Below are 19,365 nucleotides of genomic sequence, written 5' to 3'. Positions count from 1 at the left end.
TGGTTTGATCCCTTCCATCCACTTATCCTTTTAAATCACCATATCCATGATATTTTCACACAGGTAGTATGTGATTTGTGTACCTTATGTGCTGTTTTTATGCGATTGCTTTCATTTGACCTTAACTTTAACATAGATTAGGTAGAATGTGAATTGTGTATTTTATGGACTGACTTTGTTTATTTGAATGCTTCTTCTTGGGCAGCACAATATTGTCGGCCGGTCCCAAGGCCAGAGAAATGCAGAGGGTTGCATCAGGAAGGCCATCCGGCGTAAAACACTGCCAAACATATATGAGCATTCATCATACAAATTCCATGGCGGTTAGGTCATGGCCCGGGCTTCCTATGCCCGCCTCCGGAAATGTTAATCTGCAAGGCGTAGGTAGAAATTCAGATAATGTAGGTCAAAGACAAAAAAAGAGGAGGAAAACGGCTTTGTCGGCACAAGAAGAAGAGAGAGAAAGATGCAGACCATAGAGCTGTGTGTAGGGACTTTGAATGTTGGGACTATGACAGGAAAAGCTCAGGAGTCAGCTGACATGATGATTAACAGAAAGTTGATATCTTGTGCATCCAAGAGAGCAAGTGGAAAGGGAGTGAGGCTAGAAGTGTAGGTGCAGGGTTTAAATTATTTTATCATGGAGTAGATGGGAAGGGAAATGGTAAGTATGGTATGGTATGTAGAAATGGTAAGTATCTGTGACCAACAGTAAGGTTTCATGCCTAGAAAGAGTCCCACATATGCACTATTTGCATTGGGGATACTCGTGGAAAAGTACAGAGAAAGTCAGAAGGAGCTACATTATATCTTGGTAGACGCAGAGAAAGCCCATGACAGAGTACAAAGAGAGGAACTGTGATACTGTATGCGCAAGTCTGGTGTGGTGGAGAAATATCTTAGTGTAGCTCCTAAGAAAAGAAGTCGGAGGCGGAGTGTTGAACACAGGAACAAACCTTGTTTTATTGGAAGACATCAACAGACAACTCGCATAATGGCGGGAACACACTACTTCCTAACTGCAGAAGTGCAACAACAAAAACAGTTCGTGCGGAACCCCAACCCAACTCGAGGTCCCGCGGGTGAATTATGTAGACACCACACAAGCCCCCCCCAGAATTCACCATGGTCAAAATCCCCGTGCCGTGGAGGGATGACAACCTGACCCCGGTGGGTGTGCACTGTGGGGGCAGAGGTGGGCGGGGCCGCACTGTCCATTGAGTCAAAGGACAAGGGCCCAGGCGGGGTCGAGGGCACCCCGGCAGGTGCAGGAGCACAGGGCAAAAGAGGATGACCCCGGCGTGGGGGGAGGGCCAACCCCAAAGGCTGGGCAATGTCCAGGTGCGCAGGTTTGACCCTGTCCACGGAAACAGTCTCGGGTTTACCGCCAAGGTGCATGAGCAGGCTCTTATCACCGCGCTCCAGGACGCTGAACGAGCCGTCGTATGGGGGGCGCAGGGGTCCATGGTGGGCGTCATGTCGAATGAACATAAAATCCGCAGAGCACAGGGAACGGAGCAGCCAGGCAGCTGGGGTGCCATGTTGCGATGTGGGATCTGGCGCGAACTCTTTGGCGGTCTCCACCAGGGAGGACCCTTGCCTGGCTGCAGACCAAGGCGCAGTGGCATCCGGGATGAATTCGCCAGGGACCCACAGCGGCTGGCCGTAGACGAGCTCGGTAGGCGAGGACATCAGGTCCTCCTTGGGGGCGCACCTGAGGCCGAGCATGACCCACGGGAGCTTATCCAACCGGTTGCCGTCCGTCAGGCCGGCACGCAGGGCTGCTTTCATGGAGCGGTGGAACTGCTCGCAGAGACCGTTTGCCTGGGGGTGATAGGCAGTACTGCGGTGAAACTTGACCCCCAAACTCTCAGCGACGGCATTCCAGAGTTCAGAGGTAAACTGAGGGCCATGGTCAGAGGAAAGGTCGGACGGGGTCCCGAAGCGCGCAACCCATATGCTGATGAACGCCCGGGCCACATCCGACGACATCGTCGAGGAGAGGGGAGTGGCTTCGGGCCAGCGTGTCATCCTGTCCACCATGATTAGCAAGTAGGTGAAACTGTGCGAGGGAGGAAGCGGACCCACCGAGTCGACATTGACATGGTCGAACCTCCTCTTGGGGACAGCGAAGGAGACTTTTGTGTGGCGATGCACCTTAGCACGCTGACTGGCCATGCACGAGTCGACCCATGCCTGCACATTCTTCTTAAGCCTGCCCCACACAAACATCTGGGCCACCAGCCTCACGGACGGTTTCCAGCCAAGAGGCTGCACAGCAGCGTGAAGCCCGAGTCACCAACAGCAACTTCCTCCAGTCGCAAACCTGTGTCAGAAGTCTTGAGGACCTGCACCCCGTGGTCCGAGACCTGGTCTGTGCTCATGCAGGAGTAGTCGAGACCCAGATGCACAGCGCCGACGACCGCCCTGGAGAGGCATTCCGCGACCACATGTGTTGGATGTCCGTCGTGTTCTCTGAGAAGAATGACAGTTGGCGTTGCTGCCACCTTGGACATGGCGAAAGTGAGGGATTTATGGTCCACGGCCTTCCAATAGGGAACGAAAGTGGCGGATCGCCAGCCAGAGGCCGAGGAGCTCTCTATCGAATGTGCTGTATTTGCGTTCCCTGGGGACCAGCTGATGGGTGAACAAGGCAAGCAGTTGCCAGGCACCGCCGACCCACTGTTCGAATACGTCCCCAACGGCGTAGTCTGATGCATCAGTAGTGAGAGCGACGGGGGCCCTGTGGGATGGGTGGGCCAACAGAGTGGCACGACTCAGCGCGGCCTTGGTAGCCTCGAAGGCTTCCACCCTCTCGGCCATCCATTCAATGTTCTGGTTGGGGACCTTGCCTTTAAGAGCCTCATACAGCAGCGCATAGTGTGGGCTGCCCGGCGGATGAACTGGTGGTAGAAAGTCACCATCCCCAGAAACTCCCGGAGCCCGCGGGCCGAAAAGCGGAGACAGCCTCCACCTTTACCGGAAGGGGGGGAGGGGTGCCGTTCTTGTCGATAACGTGCCCGAGGAACTGGATGGAGGGCACCCCGAAAACAGACTTCGTCGGGTTGATGATCAGGCCTTGCTGCTCGTGTTTTATGAAGAGGTCATGGAGGTGCATCAGATGTTCTTCCTCCGAGGATGTTATCCAAATAGATGAACACAAACAGCAAGTCTCTGAGCACAGAATCCATTAAACGTTGGAAAGATTGGGCCTCGTTTTTGAGACCAAACGGCATCCTCAGAAACTCGAACGGGCCAAACAATGTGATTACAGCCATCTTGTGAACGTCCGAGGGGTGCACGGCAACCTGGTGATACAAGGTCGACCTTGGAGAACAGGATTTTGCCCGCCAGGTGGGCCCGAGAAGTCCTGAATGTGTTGAACAGGGTAGCGGTCGGGTGTTGTGGTGTCGTTGTGTCGTTAAGGCGGTGGTAGTCACCACATGGTCGCCACCCACCACTCGGTTTAGGGACAATGTGTAGCAGCGAGGCCCACGGGCTATCCGAGCGGCGGACGATGCCCAGGTGCTCCATGTTGGGAAACTTGGACTTGGCGACTGCTAGCTTTTCGGGGTTGAGCCGTCGGGCTCTAGCATGAATCGGGGGGCCCTTGGTCTCGATGTGGTGCTCGACCCCATGTTTAGTTGTGGCAGAGGAGAAAGTGGGCCGTGTCAACCTCGGGAAATCACCAAGGAGGAGCTGATACTTGGTGCCATCTGAACTGGAGAGACCGCCATAAGTCACCTCATTCCGGACACAAGCAACCGTGGAGAAAGTCAGTGCGTCCACCAGATGGCCCTTCAGCCCGTGGGCACAAAAAAAAATCAGCGCCGAGGAGAAGCTATGAGACATCGGCAGTGACGAAGTCCCATGTGAAGCGCTGACCCCCGAAACACAAGTCCACAATCTTTATGCCATAAGAGCGGATATGGGAGCCATTAGCGGACTGTAGGGGTGGCCCTTGAGTCCCGCCGGCGGCGTCCTCCGCAGTGGCAGTCAGGACGTCCTGTGCCGGTGTCACAAAGGAGTTTGCGCCCGGAAAGGGTGTCCTTGACGAACAGCAGCCGGCTCTTCATGCCCACGCTCACGGCCGCTGCGGAGCGCGGGCTTTGGCATTTCCTGACGCGTCGTAGTTGCAAGGGGCGCAGCACCTCTTCGCTTTCGCGCCAAAATGGGCGTGGAAGTTGCACAAGCCTGTGCCAGCGCGGCCGTCGGGGGCGGTGGGGCCCCTGCTGGATGGCACCTCCGCACCCGGGAGCGAGTAATTGTGCACCGGGGCCAGCACCTCAGGGGAGAAGCGCTGGGTTGCCAGGAAGAAACGGTCGGCCTCCTCAGCCAGGTCACGGGGTTCAGTGATCGGAGTGTTAGCGAGCGCTTTCTGAACATGCGGCAGCATGTGTGTGAGAAACAGTTCCATGAAAAGGAAGTTGGGCTCCTCCGCGCCCAGAAGGTTTAGCATCATTTCCATGAGTTCGGGATCTTTGATGTCCCCCAGTCCATTAATAGCCAAAAGACGTCGGGCTCCCTCTGGCCGTGAAATCTCCAAAACGTTGAGGTGGTGAGCCTTGAGCCCAGCATATTTATCTCGGGCAGGGGGAGATGTAATTAACCTCACTGCTCTGGACGCCGTTGAGCTCCCGAAGGTTGAGACGACATGGTAATAACGCACGGTATCATCCAAGATCCCGTAGAGAGCGAATCGAGCCTCCGTCTGCGTGAACGACGCTGTCATGGACGTCTACCAAAACTCCGGCAATATGAGGATGGCAGTTGCCATGTTCGGTTCAGTCTCGGAAACGCCGGGACTGACGTCGCCAGTGTAGTGCCAACGAAAAGGAGTCGGAGGCGGAGTGTCGAACACAGGAACAAACCTTGTTTTATTGGAAGACATCAACAGACAACTCGCATAATGGCAGGGACACACTACTTCCTAACTCCGGAAGTGCAACAACAAAAACAGTCCGTGCGGAGGAATTTAAGGTGGAGGTGGGACTGCATCAGGGTTCCGCGCTGAGCACCTTCCTGTTTGCGGTAGTCATGGATAGGCTGACAGACGAGGTTAGACTGGATTCCCCTTGGACCATGATGTTCGCAGACGATATTGTGATCTGCAGTGAAAGCAGGGAACAGGTGGAGGAACAGTTAGAAAGATGGAGGTACGCACTGGAAAGGAGAGGAATGAAGATTAGTCTAAGTAAACCAGAATATATGTGTGAATGAGAGGGGCGGAGGAGGAAGAGTGAAGCTCCAGGGAGAAGAGATAGCGAGGGTGGATGACTTCAAGTACTTGGGGTCAACAATGCAGAGCAATGGAGAGTGTCGTAAGGAGGTGAAGAAATGGGTCCAAGCGGGGTGGAACAGTTGGCGGAAGGTGTCTGGTGTTCTATGTGACAGAAGAGTATCTGCCAGGATTAAGGGCAAAGTTTAAAACAGTGGTGAGGCTGGCCATGAAGTACGGGTTAGAGATGGTGGCTCTGAAGAAACAACAGGAAGCAGAACTTGAGGTAGCAGAAATGAAGATGCTGAGGTTCTTGGAGATAAGGTTAGAGAGAGCAGACTTCGATGGTTTGGACATGTTCAGAGGCGAGAGAGTGAGTATATTGGTAGAAGGATGCTGAGGATGGAGCTCCCAGGCAAAAGACCGAGAGGAAGACCAAAGACAAGGTTGATGGATGTTGTGAGGGAGGACATGAGGACAGTGAGTGTTAAAGAGGAGCATGCATGAGACAGGCTTAAATGGAAAAAGATGACACGCTGTGGCGACCCCTAACAGGACAACCCGAAAGAAAAAGAAGAAGATATATATATAAATACATACATACAGTGAAGAAAATGAGTATTTGAACACCCTGCTATATTGCAAGTTCTCCTACTTAGAAATCATGGAGGGGTCTGAAATTTTCATTGTGGGTGCATGTCCACTGTGAGAGAGATATTCTGAAAAGAAAAATCGAGAAATCACAATGTATGATTTTTTTAATGATTTATTTGTGTGATACAGCTGCAAATAAGTATTTGAACACCTGAGAAACCCCATCCATCCACTTTCTCCGCCACTTATCCTCACGATGGTCACGGGGAGGGCTGGAGCCTATCCCAGCTGTCAAAGGGCAGGAGGCGTGGTACACCCTGAACTGGTTACCTGAGAAAACCAATGTTACTATTTGGTACAGTATCCTTTGTTTGAAATTACAGAGGTCACACGTTTCCTGTAGTTGTTCACCAGGTTTGCACACACTGCAGGAGGGATTTTGGTGCACTCCTTCACACAGATCTTCTCTAGATCAGACAGGTTTATGGGTTGTTGCTGAGAAACATGGAGTTTCTTCTCCCTCCATAGATTTTGTATAGCGTTTAGGTCTTGAGACTGGCTAGGCCACACCAGAACGTTGATATGCTGCTTACAGACACTCCTTGTTTTTCCTGGCTGTGTGCTTCGCGTCATTTTCATGTTAAAAGACCCAGCCATGACACGCTTTCAATGCTTTGATTGAGAGAAAGAGGTTTTCCCCCAAAATCTCACAATACATGGCCGTGGTCATCCTCTCCTTAATACAGTGCAGTCATCCTCTCCCATGTGCAGAAAAACACCCCCAAAGAGTGAAAGAGTCAGAATTTTAGCTGATAGACAGGTGTTCAAATACTTATTTGCAGCTAAAACACAAATAAATCATAAAAAATCATACATTGTGATTTCTGGATTTTTCTTTTTCGATTATCTTTCTCACAATGGACATGCACCTACAATGAAAATTTCAGACCACTTCATGATTTCTAAGTGGGAGAACTTGCAATATCGCAGGGTGTTCAAATACTTATTTTCTTTACTGTATATATAGGCGGCATGATGTAACAGCTGTAAGGCGCCTCAAAGTTCTGAGGTCCCGGGTTCAATCCTGGACCAGCCTGTGTGGAGTTCGCATGTTTTGCCCGTGCTTGTGTGGGTTTCCTCTGGGCACTCCGGTTTCCTCCCACATTCCAAAAACATGCAACATTAATTGGACACTCTAAATAGGCCCTCGGTGTGATTTTGAGTGCGGCTGTCTGTCTTTATGTGCTCTGCGATTGGCTAGCAACCAGTTCACGGTGTACACTGCCTCCTGCCGATTGACAGCTGGGATAGGCTCCAGCACTCCCCGTGACCCTTGTGAGGATAAGCGGCGAAGAAAATGGATGGATAGCATGTGAGGACGCTGGATTAAACGGAGGTTACCTTGGCATGCACATTGAGAACAAGGAAGTTCCACAAATTAAGGCCAAATAGAATATAATAGAATAGAATTTATTGTCATTTGTACATCCTAAAAGCAGGTTGAAACAGAAACACTGAAATTCTTGTGCATGCCACTGAGACATTCATAGCAAATCAATAAAAAAATATTACAAAAAAAACACCAAGTACAATTCGAGACAGGAACTGCAAGCTCTGTTGGAAAAATTGGGGAAAAAAATGAGAAAACTACATGATAAAAATAAGCTAAAGCTGAAATTTAAACTGTGAGGTCGACATGCCACTCACCCACTCTTCGGCCCATAGAAAACAATATTTGCTAAATGTAGTTTTTTTTCAGATTGCAATCAGTTTCTTGGTTAATGCATATTGACTCAATAATAGCACACATACTGCATATTACAGCAAAACTACTGTTTTTGATGAGTAGCTGCACAGTGGTACAGGCTTTAAGTCTTGTACATGGGTTTGTTATTCATTGAAGGAATTGAGGAAGATTGTAGAGCACACCAAAGAAAATACTGTCAAAATCATTTGTTCTGTTTCCCTTTTTATGAAGTCAATATAATCACTTCATTGATGCAACCCTTCACCAAATATTTAATCATCTATTTGTGAATTGTGTCTCATCATCATAATCCCCTTTCATTCCTGACAAATACTAATTGAAAACAAAACAGAAGCTGTATCATGTTGCAATTGTTTACCCTTTTAATTCCAGGCAAACAAGGAGAATACGTCTAATAATTTTATCCAGCCACTCTGTCGTCCTGCATTATTAACACACCTAAGCTACTCTGTTTTAGTAAGACCTTGCAGGGAACAGTATCCATAACTGCCACGCATCGTCTCCCGAGGGATTACGGGCAAGTAACGGGAAACCAAAACAAAAGTGCTGGGATAGCATGTACAAACCAGCAAGATCCAGGCCATAAACGGAACCTATGTGTCATGAAGCTAACGCAGTACTATAAACAAGATACAGTATGTATATATCTTAGCTTTGCTGGTTCTAATTACGACCTGAGCTGCAGCACTCTCTGGAACATTAGATTTAAGCAGCAGGCTGCCAACAGAAAGTGACCATAAACTGGATCTAGAGATCATGAAATAATAAGCTAGGTTCTCTCCATTGACCATTATATTGAGCTAAAGTAGAGGAGAAATGAGATTTTTCTCACTCCAGTCAGTGCCCAAGCAGTAGCACTGTGGCTCGCATGAAGATTTTTCAGGGGAGCAATCAAGCCCGTCTGTAGGGGGCTATCTGTTAAGCCTGTAGCATACAAAACATTAGGGGCAAAAGTAAAGCTAGAGATCTAGAGCCAATGAGCTTTGTTTTTCTGTTCTTGTTTGGATTGCAATCTTTCCAGTATTTTTGTCACGAAACAGACTATGGTAAATTAAAATTGTATGTTTTGTATCCATGCATGCTGCTCACTAAAGATGAGAGATATTCAGAAGTTGAGTAAAATTTTCACGTTGAACCTAAAAAGCACGACAACCTTTCCAGGTGGACTTCATTTGGCCTTTTTTAAACTTTCAAATACACGTCCATCTGTTTAATGTTTCATTGCCTTTTGCACAACGTACTGCTTCAAACAGGGAAATATGCAACTGGAGGGTTGGGAGTTTGTATCCTGCCTGAGTGAGTCCTTGGGCAAGACATACTTGACGCCAATGCCCATGAATGAATGTGATAGAATGTTTGGTGGTGTTGGTCCAAGAGGCAGTAGGTGCAGAATGTCAGCCACACTTCCATCAGACTTCACTGGGGCAACTGCGACTACATATTTAGCTTATCACTACCAGGTGTGACTGTGAAATGAATTAATAATGTATGCAAATGTATGTTCCCTGCGACTGACTGGTAACCAGTTCAGGGTGTAGTCTGCCTTTCTCTGGCATACCCACGACCTTTGTGATGATAAACGGCTTGGGATAAGGATGAAAGAAAGGATGGATGCAATTTTAAAATGTATTTGAGTGTCTAGAAAAGGACTGTATACAGTAAATGTATTAGATCTTTCAATTTCGGTCCAATCTGAAATTTAACCCGCAAGCCATGTAGATTCATGTTATGTTTGTATGGTTTTGATCCTGGTTTTGTATGCAGGCACACAGTTTTGGTGTCTTCTGGACATTGTACCCATTAAAAACGAGAAGGGAGAGGTGGTCCTCTTCCTGGTGTCCCATAAAGACATCACTGACAAAAAGAAGGACCAGGATCCGGAACAAGGACCTGACACAGGTGAGCGAACCGTGTTTAAATTCCGGTATTTGATATTAATTTACATAAGGACTTCAATTGGGACCGGATGTTGATACCTTCCACATCTCTTGATCATGCAAACATGCCGACAGGTATCTTTTATGCTAATATTCTATACTCTGATGTTTCTCCCACATGTTAATGCCTATAAAATGCGTTTCTAAAACACATTTCCTGTGCTGAATCAATGAAAAATGCTTGTCGTACTGCCTCTTTATTATCGTTTTTTTTTTTCTGTGCTGCTTTTATGAATAAATGGTGACCTCATAAAATGGGGTCTGAGGGCATAATTAACCAGGTCGGAATATTTAGTGTGAAGGTCTATACAACAACTTTATACACAGCAGACATTTAATTTGGAATCATTTAATTAACTGACCGCGGGATGCTGTGTTGCTCTGTGAAATACTACACGGTTGCAGCAATATCCAGTCTTCCTGGGCTCAGTGTTAAAGGCACTTTTTTGTGGGGAGCAGCGGAGGGGGAGTAGTATGGCTATGTGAAATATACAAGAAAAAAATGGGTGGAGAGACTCAGCTTGCCCTTGCACAGAGCACATCAATTCACCACTTTAATAATTTAAAATGTCCAGTATGTTCAACCTTTCCCCGCTTCTCCTGAAGATGTAGTGTATACTGTGAAAATGAGGGCCTCTCCAAGGCCTCTACTTTATTTACGCTATGCTCGGTGCAATCTAAAGTGGATTATTGATAAACAAAGACTTTGTTGTGTCTCGAGTGATGTGATCCATACTATTATGCTATGGTACAGCATGGCACACATCAGTGAGTCTCAGATCCATCGAGGCAAATTTACAACTCCACTGTTTTACACAAATATTTATTATGCCTTGAGGCATGACATGTTGTTGTTGTTTATTTCTTGAATGCTCTCTTTCATTCAGATTCATAATAACATTTATGGCGTGGCTACTTATCACAAACAGCCTGGGCAAAAGATTAAGAAAGATGATGGAGGGATAGTAGACTGGATGCAATAAGTTATTATTACTTCTATTAATATTACATTCCTGTTAAAATTGATAATAAATGTTGTGGGTGTAAAGAGTTTGAAGGTTTTAGAACACTCCAACTTCGCAGTTCAATCCGTCATAGTACTGAAATGAAAGCACAGAACAAAAACAGCTCAAGTGAGTTAATTATGTATCCTTTAACTCAATAGATTAGACATCTTAAGACAATATAAGAACTAAACACAATTGCAGCATTGTTTCTTCAATGGAAATCAAATATTTTTGAAAAGATCTTCCCAACTCTTTAACTAGGTTCATCCCAAACCTGCTCGATGGGGTTAAAGTTAGGAGACTGTGTCTTTTTGGATAGTTCTGAATTGTACGTGATTTTTTTGTAGTTTTTGGTAACCTTATTTTTTTTCACCTCTGTCAGTTCACCACTTACTTTGTACCATTTCAATATATTCATTGGATGTGAACTGTTACAGATTTAGCATTAATTTTATGAACATTAACCACCAACTTGAAGAGAAGTGAGAAGCTATAACACTGATAAACTTCCTCTATAGAGAGAGAAAAGCTGTTCACGCACACATTTCGTCTTGTCAACAATCTAAAGGTGTTGTTGTGTTTGGTTGAGCCCGTTTGCTTTCTACAGATGAGGAGACGGGTCTGGAGGTCCATCAGGTGACCCGGCCCCCCGGCTTCAATGCCAATCGCCGCCGCAGTCGAGCCGTCCTCTACCACCTTTCAGGGCACTTGCAGAAGCAAGACAAGAGCAAACTGAAGCTCAACAATGTGAGTCCATATTTTTTGAGGTCTAAGCTATGATAGCACATTTATATAGATTTTATTAACTTTATTACCTCACCATTAAGTACACCTCCACTTTGAAGATGTGTGTGAGTCATACTCTTGCCATTACTGATACCCTTCCGTGATGGCATCCAAAAATACACATGTGGAGGTTATTCCTGTAATGCTTGCAGAGATGAAGTCTCATGATATTTTCTTATCACTTTCTCACATTATCATCATGGTTTAGTCTGATTGGATTTTTTTTCCCCAGAAACGTCAGGTTGATATCAAATTGTACACTCCCCGATGGTGAAGTGGTGTCTGACTTTGGTGCAAGTAGTGTGGGATCGATTCCCGCTCAGTGATGGTGTTGATGTGTGCCCCACAACTGACGGGCAACCTGTTAAGGGTATAGTGCGGCTTTTGCCTGAAACTAGCTGGGATAGGCTCTGGTGCTTGTCAGGATAAGTGGCTCAGAAAATGAATGGATAGAGGGATCATAGAACAGTAATTCCCAACTAATCTACAATAAATTCCTGTGTCATGGGAGATCATCTAATTTCAGTTAATTGGTTCAAAGGTTATTTACTTTTTTCATCCATAAAGTATGTTGCACTTTGTTTTTATAAAACCCTGATTGTGGCTTGTGTGTCATAACCAGGACTCGAGGGCGGACCCAAATGCACGACTCGGTGGACAGGAAGACAGTTAGGAGAAAGTCTTTATTTGTTCCAAAGTCGGTAATCGGGGAGTCAGTCAGCACAAGCAGCAGGAACAGGAGAGACAGGCCTACGGGGGTAGTCAGGAACCAGGCATTGGTCGCTACATGGGAGGTTGGAGTCAGGAATGCAGGAGTGTGGGAACGAGGCATGAGTGGCGATGACAACATCCAACATCTGCCTCTGAAAGTTCTTTTCTTGGGTGCTGTACTTACCCATTTCCATTCTCAAGTTACTTATCCTCACAAGGGTTGCATGAGCGTATCACAGCTAATATTGGGCAAAAAGCAGACTACACACTGAACTGGTCACTTGCCGGTTGCAGGACACATATCGTCACCATCCATCAGTCAGGTACCACTACACCATCAGTCACCTGCTGGACTGACCCATCTTTTTTTTCGGCCTGCATCTTCCTCTCTAACTCCCACTGTCCTCATGTCCTCCCTCAGAACATCAATCAACCTTTTCTTTGGTCTTCCTCTCGCTCTTTTGCCTGGCAGCTCCAACCTCAGCACCCTTCTACCAACATAATCACTCTCTCGCCTCTGAACATGTCCAAACCATTGAAGTCTGGTCTCTCTCACCTTGTCACCAAAACATCCAACTTTGGCTGTCTCTCCAACGACCTCATTTCTAATCCTATCCAACCTGTTCACACCAAGCGAGAACCTCAGCATCTTCATTTCTGCCATCTCCAGTTCTGCTTCCTGTTGTTTCTTCAGAGCACACTTCAGAGTACATCATGGCCAGCCTCACCACATAAACTTTGCCCTTCATCCTTGTTGATACACTTCTGTCACATAGAACACCAGACACCTTCCACAAACTGTTCCACCCTGCTTGGACCTGTTTCTGCACTTCCTTACTACACGCTCCATTGCTCTGTATTGTTGACCCCAAGTATTTGAAGTCATCCACCCTCGCTATCTCTTCTCCCTGGAGCTTCACTCTTCCTCCTCCGCCCCTCTCATTCACACACATATATTCTGTTTTACTTCAGCTAATCTTCATTCCTCCCCTGTCCAGTGCGTACCTCCATCTTTCTAACTGTTCCTCAGCACCCAAACTCTTTTATTTGAGTAATTATGTTTACAAAAAAAAACATGTACTTTTACTCTATTATAAATATCTAAATGCCGCTCGGTACTCTCAACTTTTTTTTTTTCCAACTTCTGCATGAGGCACCATTGCGACTCAATGTTTGACTGAAGTTCACTAGTTAAAGGACACAAGAAAGTCACATGTCCGCACGTAGTGTTCATCGGGCTTTGCAGGCCAATCAAATTGAGGCTTGACAGCTATGTGTGACTTGAGTTTACATTACAACTTACGAAAAACAACAGCTTTAACATGTCGTGCTTATTTTTTCACTACCCAAATTTGGATATTTCAATTCACTTCTAACTTGAGAAAACCTCTTGGTGTGAGCTGCAGATATTTTTGCTGTTTGGCAAGATTAGCACTTTTATGGTCACAAGTAACTGTTCAACATGGATCCTCTAGGATACATTCTGTTCTAACTCGCTGTCTCTCTCTCTCACTCGCCTCTTGGGCTCTTGCACACGCACGCACACAAACGCACCCTCTGTCGCTCTCTCTCAATCAATTTGTCTGGTCAGCAAACGGCCACGTCATTCAGTCCTTTTAGTAGATGAAGCAGTTTCTGTATGGCCCTGTGCGTGTGTCGATTTTTCCCACTTCAATATTGAAATGGTGGCAGGTGTGTAGACTCCCATTGAATGTGATCTGTTACTTCTGAACGTAGCCACCTGCCAGTTATAAGAGGGAGTGCATTCAGATTTATTTTTGTTGATTTCATTTTAACTTTTTATAACCAGGTAAGAGACCAGTTAAAAGATTTTTTGCAGTCGTGTCCTGGCCAAGATGGCAGCAAGTTAAACCTCAAGTCCAAGTATATCGCATTTAAGTTTATGTCACGTTTATTTTAACCCCCAACCTAACAATCAATATGCAAATATACTAAATAAATAAAGATACAAACATAAATCAGGTGAGCTGTCCAAATTCTAGGTCGCAATAACGTTTTATAATGATTTATCTTGTTCAAATTGTTAGCCAAGACAAAAACGTTTTTTTTTTTTTTTTTACTTGAGATCTATATCATTATAGAGTAAGTACTTTTTGAGTACAATATTTGACTACTCTACCCACCTCTTCCTGCAATAGATGAAAATCTGCGAAATGAAGATTTTTTTTTTTTTAAACGGTAATTTTTACAGCTTCCCTCCCTCATACATGTTTGAATCTTAATTCAACTACATAAACCAATCAAAACAGATTTTAGAGTATTCCTTAGCGCCCATTCTCTCTCGCTCCATGATCCAAAGTGTGCTTGCTTCAAGCTGGGTTTTTTTTTTTCCCCCACTCTGTTGAATTTTTCTGTACTATACTACCGACAGCTGAAACAGAAGAGATACATATTGGATATTTAAGCACTACAATGGCTTACCAAATTATATCATTTCGCACTTCCTTAATGTTAATAAATATTGTGAAACAAGATTTACTGGATAACGCACATTTCATTGTTGTTACCTGTATTAACCTTCAAGGAATTGCAACTTTAACACGGACAGTGCAGCAACAGTACTCAGACATACGTACCTTCTGTTCAGCAGGAACAACAAATATTAAAACTGTAAAACATGGTATGGTACTACGTACACTGAAAGCATCCTTCTATTCTTGTTGTCACGAAACGGGGCTCAAGGGTGGACCCAAATGCACGACTCCAGAGACAGCAGACAGTATAGAGGAAACCTTTATTCGGTCTGAGGTCTGAGATCCGGTAGACAGTCCAAACAATCCGAAGTACTAGTACGGATGGGCTTACGAGGGTGGTCAGTGGACAGGCGTGGGTCGGTGCACGGAGAGCAGAAGTCAGGAAAACAGGAGTCCGGGAACGAGGCATCAAGAACAACGATCTAGCGGGGTATTTGTCGTCCCCCGGGTCCTATATGTACTGGGTCTAATCAGTGGTCATGAGGCGCAGGTGTGCGCCTTCTGATTAGCTGCCCACGCCCAGCCCGGGCTGGAATCCAGGAGCATGACACTTGTTCTTTCTTGTTCACACTACATCTCTTCCAATAGAACTTTGTCCTGCCCAGGAGGTTCTGACAAAAAGTGATACTACACAGAAGGTGTCCAATAACTTAAATCGGACTTGTTACTATACTGTATTGTAAAAACTCATTAATGATTGCTTTTAAAAGAATTATGAACTGCAATATAGCAAGAGTTCACTCTATACATATTGTGCAGGTGCACCTATTGATGTTGCCTTCTTCTTTTTCTCTCATTAGTGCCTTCCAAAGGAGCTGTAAAATCAAATAACAATAACGGTGCAGTCTTTTGCCAAATCCTGTGACTTTAGTAAAGTAACCAAAGTTTGGGTTGCCAATGTAATCGCACCATTGGTGATATTTCTGTGGTTCCCAGAACAAAATTTGAATTCATGCTTATGTTAATATGTTATGTTTGCATACAAAAGTGGATTTTCGAAGTTGGTCGTAACAACTTTTGTTCTGACCACCCATTCAGGAGAAAAAATACTGACTTTAGCCAGCACTACCCAATGCGAATGCACTGGGTGGACACGGTTGTCAGGGAAACACAGAGGCTGGATTCTAATCGGACAAAACAAACATAAATCCAGCATCACCATACAGTACTGGAGACACTGCAGTCAAAAGAAACACGCCCAAATATATTGTTGGGAATCAAAGCATACAATGCCATAACTGTAATATTGGAATTTAAGTTGTAAATGGTGGTACAGTGGAAGAACTAGTTAGAGCATTGGTCTCACAGTTATGATGACTGGGGTTCAAATCCCGGGCCTGCCTGTGTGTAATTTGCATGCTCTTCCTGTTCCTGTGTGGGCTTTCTCTGGTCACTCTGGTTTCCTCCCACATCCCAAAAACATGCACTAATTAGAGACTGAATTGTCCCTAGGTTTGATTGTGAATGTGAATGGTGTTTGTCTCCATGTGCCCTGCGATTGGCTGGCAACCAGTTCAGGGTGTACCCCGCCTCCTGCCCAATGACTGCTTGGAAAGACTCCGGCACTCCCATGATCCTTTTGAGGATAAGCAGCTCAGAAAATGGCTAAATGGAAATAAGTTGCAAATGCAGGTCAGTGCATTTTGGTCTAAAACACCCAAAGTCCCACACACTATGTACTTTAGTACTGTACTCTGTTGACAGATGGCGTAAAGGTCACCCTGACTTCTGCAGTGGGTTAAAGGAGCTGTGTGCTTTGAATTCTGACAGCGTATAGCCTGGGTCTATAATGTTACCAAGCAGTTGCCCACCTGAAAAGATGTGCTGCAACACATGGTATTGGCCCCGCGTGGCTTTTTTAGCCTGAGTGCTAGCACTGGTTGCAAGTCAGTTGTCAAGACAACAGTGTCTATTATTTCTCACTGGCTGCTTCATTTAAGGAACACTTACTCGATCTAATGAGCAATGGTTATCCATCCATCCATTTTCTGAGCCAGTTATCCTCATTAGGGTCATGGAGTGCTGGAGCCAATCCCAAATGTTATTGGGCAGGAGGCGGTACACCCTGAACTGGTTGTCAGCCAATCACAGGGCACATGGAGATGGACAACAGTCGCTCTCACAATCACACCTATGGGCAATTTAGAGTGTCCAATAAATGCATGTTTTGGGGGGATGTGGGAGGAAATCGTAGTGCCTGGAGAAAGCACACGCAAGCATGGGAAGAACATGCAAACTCCACACAGACGGGGCCAGAATTTGAACCCTGGGCCTTAGAACTGTGAGGTCAACACTCTGCCGCCACAAGAGCTACTGTCTATAAAATAATATTATAATGGATATATTTTTTTTAAAAAAAAAGCTATCTTTACAACTTTAGGACACCCAAAACTGTAACAGCTTTTAGCATGATGCTATGCTGCAATAACATGATTTTCTGCTGTGTTTGGTGAAGCACTTTTTTTGGTAAATACCCCAGTTCAAAGTTTTGTTTGGATCACATTCAGATGAGGTGTGTTTGTAACAGTTTGTGATATGTCAACACATGGGACCATTTTTTAAAAGAAAAAAGCCAATGTTGACATTTCTTTTTTTGTAAGGTAAAGGCAAGAAACAACGATCAATAAAAATCAATAATCAACAATTTCATTACTATCAAATTTTGGATTTAACAGAAATCTGAACATTTGAGGGGATCAAAGAAAGTGGGCCAAAAATGAAATTATTTTGGCATCATATCACGCCATAAGGAATCAAAGCAGAACTGCCAACCGATGAAAAAAAAATCATTTCCAGAACAATTTGTACAGGTTTCTGTGAATTTCCATATTTACAGAAAAGCAAAACACAATGGTGATGAATTGAATTGGATAGATTATGTACAGACATAGTAGTAGATAGTTTTGGTTTCTATTTTCTGCAATATACTTCTTTTACACATATAAGAAGTACATGGTACAAGAATAAATGTATTTGTTCTTTTGGATGGTATTTACTGTATATCCGATTATATTCCCAATATCCACAACTGCTACTGAAACAAAGCATATTCCACCATTTGGGGCGATTAAAGGTAATATTACTAGTAATTATTCATTTATTCATGCCCACGTTCTGAAGAGACATGTGCAATGACGTACTAATTTCTGGTTCAGACACTATGTCCTGTGTGAACATGTATCATTTTATATTAATATTTCTAAATACGTAATTATTGTCACAATGCGATGGTATTAATTTTAACTGAACCCAGAAGCAGGCAGAGGTTGATGAATGTTTGTGGGGAACGGTTTATTGTGACGGGAGTCAGAGATGGAGCCTTGAGGCATTCTGGCCGGTCTTCGAGAAAGTGTGCAGCCGGTGGATGGCTTGACAACGTGGTGTAAGAAGTCTGCAAGGAACACAGAAGGAGCACTGAGGAGAAGGAAGAACATGGAGGTCAGAAATATTGTCAGGACTCGCATGGCTTGTGTGTAAATTGAGAGCTGTTGTAACATGGGTGAATTTTATTGCACTGGCAGTAGTCTTGGATTTGGCAGGCTTGAATGTCGGTGATGATGAAGGCTGATTGGTAACAGGTTCACGGCCGAGGTAGTGCCGATTATTGGGAAAAGAGAGAACGAGAGTGTGAGGGGGTCCCAAAGCGCCACCCAAGCTCCAACAAGGGAGCTGTAGGGTACAGCTCATGACAATCACTGGCCAGTTATTTTGTTGTTCAAAGTTGGTTACTCTCCACAAACACACGGTTCCCACCCATACCTCTACTATGAGACAAGTCGCTTATGTATTTCACTAAATCACCCATTTCCATGACATGATGGCTTAGCAATTAGCATTGACATTGTTTCCACTGACACTTTTGTAAAACACATGGTAAGAAGTCTAGCTTATTCGCTACCATGGTGATGATGATGATGATCAGAGACATGCAGTGAGTAGACATTGGACACAAAGAACTTACGCTTAAGCGGCTTGGTAACCTAAGGGAAGAATTTTATTCAGTGAGTACCTTAACAAAATACGGACGTTCTGTAACATTTTCCAGCTGTGTCAAAGTTACCTTAGTAAAGGCTTCCTTAAACCTTCTATTACATTTCATTTAACTTTTATGATAAATATGCTGTGTCAAAAACAATTGGAGAATGCCTGGTGGTATGAATTGTAGTCATCTATGACCATGTATTCCTATGTATTATGTCTGAATATATTCACTTCATTAAATGTTCAGTCAGTCCACATCTCAATCAAATCCATCTCAATCAACTCCATCTCTATCACCCCATGTAGAACATGTTTGGGGAAAAGCCTCCGATACCAGAATATAAGGTAGCAGCCATCCAGAAGTCCCGCTTCATCCTGCTACATTACGGAACCTTCAAAGCCGGCTGGGACTGGCTGATCCTGCTGGCCACCTTCTATGTGGCTGTCACTGTGCCCTACAATGTGTGCTTCACTGTGGTGGGTGGCCGAGAGGAAGGCAGCACCCCCAGAAGCCCTCCAAGTGTCAGCGATATCCTGGTGGAGATCTTGTTCATGCTAGGTGAGACTTTCCTATATATTCTACCTACATTATTGGTAAATAGATATAGGTTGTCTGTATTACCTCGCAATCAAAAGGGGACTACAACAGTACCTTGAACCATCCTTAATATAAGCCATGACTTTAGTCGGTATTTGATGGACCCCTTATGAGTGACATCTGTGGTGCTCTGTAAATAACCCTGGACCACCTTAAAAACTCACTCGTTCTTGTAAAAACCCATTGTAGATTGAGAGAAAATTCACATCTCATAAGTCCAATCATCAATCATTCTACTGCCTTTTTTATTATATAGGAAGGTTTTTAATG

General features: G+C 45.0%; 1 protein-coding gene across 1 annotated transcript in view; it reads left to right on the top strand.

The window, feature by feature from the left end:
* The window catches only part of kcnh3 (potassium voltage-gated channel, subfamily H (eag-related), member 3), a 178,410-nt gene that overhangs the window by 89,949 nt on the left and 69,096 nt on the right, over nt 1-19,365 (top strand). The window contains exons 3-5 of the mRNA XM_061840886.1: nt 9,345-9,479; nt 11,132-11,271; nt 18,804-19,056. Coding sequence (XP_061696870.1) covers nt 9,345-9,479; nt 11,132-11,271; nt 18,804-19,056 — 528 coding nt within the window. The remainder of the gene's footprint in view (nt 1-9,344; nt 9,480-11,131; nt 11,272-18,803; nt 19,057-19,365) is intronic.

This window comes from Syngnathoides biaculeatus, chromosome 14, assembly GCF_019802595.1.
Source record: "Syngnathoides biaculeatus isolate LvHL_M chromosome 14, ASM1980259v1, whole genome shotgun sequence".
Classification (NCBI taxonomy): Eukaryota; Metazoa; Chordata; class Actinopteri; order Syngnathiformes; family Syngnathidae; genus Syngnathoides; species Syngnathoides biaculeatus.
The sequence above is the reverse complement of the archived record's forward strand: the minus strand, read 5'-3'. Positions and strand labels throughout refer to the sequence as shown.